This window comes from Anarrhichthys ocellatus, unplaced genomic scaffold (genome assembly GCF_004355925.1).
Source record: "Anarrhichthys ocellatus isolate YVR2014 unplaced genomic scaffold, GSC_Weel_1.0 scaffold19, whole genome shotgun sequence".
Lineage (NCBI taxonomy): Eukaryota > Metazoa > Chordata > Actinopteri > Perciformes > Anarhichadidae > Anarrhichthys > Anarrhichthys ocellatus.
This window is the reverse complement of record NW_022280049.1, coordinates 7,050,389-7,057,453: the sequence shown is the minus strand read 5'-3', so window position 1 is coordinate 7,057,453 and position 7,065 is coordinate 7,050,389. Positions and strand designations below refer to the sequence as shown.

Sequence of the window (7,065 nt, the reverse complement as noted above, 5' to 3'; positions counted from 1 at the left end):
CTCTCTCTCTCTCTCTCTCTCTCTCTCTCTCTCTCTCTCTCTCTTCCTCTTCCTTCTGGGCATTGCTTGTCCTACTTGCGGTACTTGACACACATGGACACAGACTGTGTGAACAACAACCAGAGAGAGGCCGAGCCAAACCTCAATCCAGCTCCAAAGAGAATAATTTTTGCCAGTTTTGTTGCCACTACCAGCTTTGGGCCTGGGTCTGGCCTTTGGTAGCAGAGCTGTAACCCCTTTACTCCCTTGCTTCATGTATAAAAGTGTTTTTGCTTATTCATATGTCAAACCCCGGTTATCCTAACTGTCCCCACTGTGCTTCTCATAGGCCTTTGTGAAGGATGTTCACGAAGGATCGGTCACCGTGGCATTTGAAAACAAGTGAGTAATGCAAATACACAATGCGACGCTCTGTAAAATGTAACCTTTTCGCCAGTGACGGACTTCACTCTTGTTTGTTGTGTGCGTGTCCGTCTGTCCACAGTTGGCAGCCGGAGCGTCAAATCACATTCCAGGATGTGCGTTTCCCTCCTCCGACGGGCTGCTGCAAGGAGATCAACGAGAGCGACGAGGTCGAGGTGGGTTCGGTTCAGCGCTTTCACGAGTATCTCCATCGGATGTAGTTTATTTAGGAAGGATAGGACATTGTGCAACGTATGATGGGGTGCAAGAGATAAAGCGCACAGATAAAGCGCACAATCGGCTTTGTTGGCTGAACAGATTCTGTTGCATTAACTAGTAAGACTTGAAAAGAAAATTGAAGTGGCGATTATGCCTTGAATTAGCAATATTGTCTTTCTTTGTTTCATTTGTTGTGTGTGTGTGTGTGTGTGTGTGTGTGTGTGTTGCCAGGTGTATTCCAGGGCTAATGACAAGGAGCCGTGTGGATGGTGGCTGGCCAAGGTTCGCATGGTGAAAGGAGAGGTAGGACTCAGACCGTCTCTAAGTGTGGGTTACAATATCGCGCAATGCGGGGCAGGGTATCACGATATCAGCGGAATAAATAATAATAATGAACATCAGTTCATTGGTTCTGATAGCATAATGTATCAGAATGCTCATTAAAGTATTTGAAGTGACTCGGTGTCGACGATCAGCCTACGTAGACCATCATCCCTGCTGGTTTTGATGACAGCTTTGTGAGTTTACTTCCTGTGATTCAAGGTGTCACTGCTTTGATCAGGATCCAAATATCGTCTTTTGAACGAGGGATTGGAGTGTGATTTAATTGCGGCCAACCTGTCAGACTGGTCTCACTGCTGTGAGCGGGTTTTTAATCTCCGTGTAGTGTCCAGATCTTTAGCAGTATGTAAACCTTTAGTTGACGCGTGTTTCTGGTCCTTAGCACATAGCTCACACCGACACCGCTCGTAGATGAAAGCAATACGTGTTTTTATTGATCCAATTTCCTTCGTACAAAACGACTTCCTTTATTCCTAAAAGTACCCTGATTACCTCGACACACTTTAAGGATCCACAGGTTAATCCACAGAGCACGTTTCACATAACACGTTTCATAACACGGTTCATAACACGGTCGGAAAACTGTGCGGCTCCATACTGCTTCAGATATTACTCACAACTGTCAGTAACTGTCGCAAAGTGACCTTAAAGTGACAGTTGTCTGTCACTTATATGTATTCCTTACTATAACAAATTATAACGACATCCTTGTAACATTCAAAGTAGAAACAGATGTGATTACAGTTAAACATGTAAATACAAGTGAATATTTAACAGCACATTGAATTTGGTTCTTACACTCCGTATCTCATCAATTGTCATTTTCTGCCTCTTTCTCTCTCGCTCTGCCTTAACCAAGTTCGTTCCAGAAAGTATTGTATTATTTTATCAAAACTGAAGTTTTGATCGACAGTTATTACTTATGTCGCACATGTTGCTTTTCCATGTGCTAAATAGGGCATTAACGTAACCCATGTCTCTTTGTATCTCTAGTTTTACGTAATAGAGTACGCCGCGTGTGACGCTACGCTAAATGAGATTGTGACGCTGGAGCGGTTACGGCCGGTCAACCCCAATAAACCAGCCACCAAAACCACCTTCATCAAGATCAGACTGGAGGTACCCGAGGACCTACGGCAGTTGTGAGTCTGATGGGACACTTCTATGTCCCGCAAATACACACAAGTAACGTTTTGGTTGGATAAATTCCAACGGCTTGTGCTCAGATAGAAACTGACTGATGCAAGTTTCTTTTATCGTTGTAATTCTTAAAGCGATATCATCAGTTGGGGGAATATCAATATCGCCCAACATGTACATGTTTGTATTGGGCTCTGAAAAAGACTAAAGAATGCCTCCATTAGAAGGCCAGCACAGTGTGTTCAGCTTTACACAAATCTGTCAGCTATCGGTGATGATTACTGAATTATTAACATGACGTGAGTTATTGCTCCGTGTCGACAGGTGCTCCAAGGAATCGGCACACAAAGACTTTAAAAAGGCCGTGGGGGGGTTCAACGTCACCTACGACTCTGAGAAGAAGCAGCTGGTCATCTTGGTTGGTGGAATCATTTGTTTTCATTGATATCGCATCATATCGTAGATCACCTCCATCGGTGACGTGTTTTCAAAAGACGGATTGTGTTTAAGCTGCGATTGTTCTCGCAGTCTATGAATGAGGTCACAACCAAGCGGGCCAACATGATGAGTGACATGCACTTCAGGAGCCTCCGCACCAAGCTGACGCTCATGCAGAGGAACGAGGAGGCCAACAGACAACTGGAGGTGCGTCTGTGTACACACACTTACACTCACACACACACACACACATGATCGTTTTGCAGATAACAATGATTATAGCTTCATTATGGATGGGTATCGTTAGGAGTTATTGATACTAATATTATCCATGCTGCTTATCGGCTCGGTTCCTTGTCGATTAATTCAATTAAAAAACAATCACCATTGCTTTATTACTCGTATGTAAACAAATAGTCTTTCCTGAACGGCGACAGCAGAAATATTAGAATAACTCACTGTGGTTGACTCTACTCTTTCAATGGCAACAATACATGTAACTTTGAGAACATTCCTACAGGGAGGAGCATATGTGAAGGTAAGAGCCTCGGTCCTCTCCCGACAGTAAAGAAACTGTTATTGTTATGGTGTGTTGGCTGCAGTGCTAGTGGGACTCATAACACTAACTTATAACAACACAGCTGCAACCCTTATTAATAACTATGTATCAAACAACTCCATATACACTCACTGACTTATTAGTTGTTAAATCCTGAATCCCTTTGACTCCACTGTTGAGAAGGGGTGCAGGCCTTTAACAATGAACTGGGTAACAGCTCTATGACACTGTGTCATCTTCTGCTGGTGTGAAGGGACTTGGGCTGGTGGTGGTGGGGGGGGGTGGGGGGGGGGTGTTATGGCTAAAGCCTCAGCCTACAAAAAAGTTCCCAGACCCTTAAAATACAGTCGCAGCTAAACAGTTAGCTGAGCGATTAGCTTTCATTATCAAACTCTGTATGGCTGCTAGTGTTAGCTGCAGTGGACGAGGACGCACAGCTGCTCGACAAACCGTAGAAAACTCTTCATTTCTGCACATCGATGTTCTGCTTGTTGGCCAAAATGTTGTGATAGACGGCTGGTGTTTCCTCGCTTACTTTTGTGGGTTTTATTGCATTTGATACGAGAGTTCTCAGCATCTACTGGAGTGAAATGTATCTTTTTCTTTTGAACCGAGCAATCGGGCGGGGAATCCCTAAGCTGCATTAAAGGATGGTCCATCAGGATTCACCCCTCCGTTGTGTTTCCTGCAGAGTTCCAGACAGCTGGCGTCGCGGTTTCATGAACAGTTTGCTGTTCGGGACGATCTAATGGGTCTGGCCATCGGGACCCACGGGGCCAACATTCAGCAAGCCCGTAAAGTCCCCGGAGTCACCAACATAGACCTGGACGAGGAGACGTGCACCTTTCACATATACGGAGAGGTAGGATGTCTCTGTGTTACTGAGGATACGTCCCGCCTAAGGATTCCTTAGTATAGACCTGGGTGTGTACGCTCTGGATGAACCAGTTTCAAAGCTTCTTGGTATTATGTAACATTGAGCGAGGTAAGCGAGTGACACATTGCTGCTGTCTGTCCAAGGACCAGGATGCTGTGCGCGTAGCGAGGAGTTTCCTGGAGTTCTCTGAAGACGTCATCAAAGTTCCCCGGAACTTAGTAGGTGAGAGAAGTCCCTCAGCTGAGACAATGAGGTCATCCATGCATGAACCTACTCAAAATGAGCCAGACTGTTGAACCTTGAAGTCCTAGCAGACTGTGACTGATGGCGTTTCTGCTCTTATAGGGAAGGTGATCGGCAAAAACGGCAAACTGATCCAGGAGGTGGTCGATAAGTCTGGGGTGGTCCGGGTTCGCATTGAGCCGGAGAACGACAAAAAGCCCTCGGTGGCAGCAGCGGCAGCATTAGACGAGGTCAGTGGACCAACACCTCTGTTTACTTAGTCACTGCGAGGAACTTTCATTTTGGGTAGACATTGGCGGTCCCTGTGGACATTGTAAACATGAGTTTATGGTCTTCTTCAATACAGCGTGATGTTTTTTTTAGTAACTTATGGCCGAAGGAGGCGCCGCTGGAGTCTGAGCTGAAAGACTTTCTCATGAACTGGCATCATAGACAAGATCATTTATTCTTCCTTCTCAAACCTCTCTCACAGGGAATGGTGCCGTTTGTATTTGTGGGGACCAAGGAAAGCATCACCAACGCTACAGTGCTGCTGGACTATCACCTCAACTACCTTAAGGTGCGTCTAATCACCGAAGATAATGTATTCATATGAATGTGAGTTTAGGCTGCTGGTTTGTCTCCATGCTTCCTCTGCTTTTTGCAAAAGTTATCACATTTAAAGATGGAAACTGCCAACTTTTTTGGGGGCTTTTGTCAGTAATCACACTGAGCAAAAAATATTTTTCCACAAAAGCATTATAAGTCTTCTTGACTGTTCCTGTGAGTAGAGGGCAAACAGAGACCAGAGGGGCTGCATGTGTGACCGTAAATCACACCAGAACTGTATTTACTGATCCACTACATTTACTCGCTGGTTCCTTCAAGCACCCATGAAACAAATGATCTCGGTCCAACTCAAGAGCCCAGTTTACGTGAAGTCTCACCACCACACTGACCCTCCTGGGACGCTACAATGCTGCTATTGAACGCAGGCTACTTAGTGCTACGAATTGTCATGTGTTCTCCGTGTCCACAGGAGGTGGACCAGCTTCGCCTGGAGCGTCTTCAGATCGACGAGCAGCTGAGACAGATCGGAGGGGGAGGCGGAGGAGGAGGGACGGGGCCGCGAAACCTCAAAGACAAAACCTACGTGTTCGACAACGGCATGGGGCTGGGGATGGGGCTGGGCATGGGGATGGGGAGAGGGGGAGCAGGTGGAGGAGGGAAGCCCTACGGAGGAAGGGGAGCAAGAGGCGGCAGAGGGCAAAGAGGAGGAGGTACAGCTTTCGCCTCAGGTATGATAAATTCATCCAAACTCGTTTGAATCAATTATATTCACATCTTCTTCAAGTACTGTGCTTGTACACATACGAGGTAAACACACCGATCTGGGGCTTTAATGTGAAATACTCATCTCGAGTGTTTGACAGTTACAGTTAGCCCCTGAGTACAAGTGCCACCACTGGTTTCGATGTGAAGGGCTCAGTGACTCGGTGAGAGAGCTGATTCTCTGGTTTAGATGAGGTTATTTTCAGCTATATTCCATGAAAGTCCTGCCCCCAGGGGGTGATTGTATAATACAACTAAATATTAATCAAACATAGTATTTCTGAGGCAGTTTAAATGAGGTTTGACTCGTGCACTCCCCTCCTTCCCCCAGGCACCAACTCGGAGGCGTCCAACGCCTCGGAGACGGAGTCTGACCACAAAGACGAGCTCAGCGATTGGTCGCTGGCCCCCGCCGAGGAGCTGCTGACGGGAGGCGGGACCCTGCCCAGGCGGTCAGACGGGAGGAGGAGACCAGGCGGGGGAGGGCCGCGGGGACGAGGGGGGAGAGGAAGAGGAGGGGGAGGGTATAAAGGTAGGTGCCAGTAGTTCACCATCGGCCGCCATTGATCCAGAGAAGACGAGTCAAGTCTAAGCCGCAAACGCTTGATAAAACAGTTTTTATTAGTTTAGTTATACAACTTTAGTCCTATTTTTTTTTCTTCTTCTGCTGTTTAACTGGAGATAAAGCTAATTTTGAAGATAGTAAATAGAGATTATTTTTTTAATGACAAAGAAATGAGTGTGTGGTAAGTGGACTCAGGTGTTGTCCATCCTGGTTCTAGCTGACGACATGCAGTGGAGCGAGCCAAGGCCCCGTCATGTCAGAGACCCCAAGGCGAGAGCGCAGGAAGAGACTCTACAGGTACGAGACACACACACGATCTTCTCTGGTTACATCTGAACAATATCTCAGAAACACTCCACCAATCGTTGTTGTTGTTATATATATATATATATATATATATATATATATATATATATACACACACACACACACACAGTTGTGTGAAAAAGTGTTTGCCCCCTTCCTGATTTCTTATTTTTTGCATGTTTGTCACACTTAAATGTTTCAGATCATCAAACAAATTTAAATATTAGACAAAGATAACACAAGTAAACACAAAATGCAGTTTTTAAATGATGATTGCCCCCTAAACCTAATAACTGGTTGGGCCACCCTTAGCAGCAACAACTGCAATCAAGCGTTTGCGATAACTGGCAATGAGTCTTTTACAGCGCTGTAGAGGAATTTTGGCCCACTCATCTTTGCAGTATTGTTGTAATTCAGCCACATTGGAGGGTTTTCGAGCATGAACCACCTTTTTAAGGTCATGCCACAGCATCTCAATCGGATTCAGGTCGGGACTTTGACTAGGCCACTCCAAAGTCTACATTTTGTTTTTCTTAAGCTATTCAGAGGTGGACTTGCTGGTGTGTTTTGGATCATTGTCCTGCTGCAGAACCCAAGTGCGCTTCAGCTTGAGGTCACGAACAGATGGCCGGACATTCTCCTTCAGGATTTTTTGGTAGACAG

At 45.8% G+C, this 7,065-nt stretch overlaps 1 protein-coding gene across 1 annotated transcript in view; it reads left to right on the top strand.

Annotated features, from left to right (window-relative positions):
• fmr1 (fragile X messenger ribonucleoprotein 1) overlaps nucleotides 1-7,065 on the top strand; it is a 39,342-nt gene that overhangs the window by 3,818 nt on the left and 28,459 nt on the right. Inside the window, exons 2-14 of the mRNA XM_031857938.1 lie at nucleotides 329-381; nucleotides 485-578; nucleotides 853-924; nucleotides 1,957-2,105; nucleotides 2,428-2,521; nucleotides 2,632-2,748; nucleotides 3,792-3,962; nucleotides 4,121-4,199; nucleotides 4,323-4,450; nucleotides 4,693-4,779; nucleotides 5,239-5,497; nucleotides 5,863-6,063; nucleotides 6,314-6,393. Coding sequence (XP_031713798.1) covers nucleotides 329-381; nucleotides 485-578; nucleotides 853-924; nucleotides 1,957-2,105; nucleotides 2,428-2,521; nucleotides 2,632-2,748; nucleotides 3,792-3,962; nucleotides 4,121-4,199; nucleotides 4,323-4,450; nucleotides 4,693-4,779; nucleotides 5,239-5,497; nucleotides 5,863-6,063; nucleotides 6,314-6,393 — 1,584 coding nt within the window. The remainder of the gene's footprint in view (nucleotides 1-328; nucleotides 382-484; nucleotides 579-852; nucleotides 925-1,956; nucleotides 2,106-2,427; nucleotides 2,522-2,631; nucleotides 2,749-3,791; nucleotides 3,963-4,120; nucleotides 4,200-4,322; nucleotides 4,451-4,692; nucleotides 4,780-5,238; nucleotides 5,498-5,862; nucleotides 6,064-6,313; nucleotides 6,394-7,065) is intronic.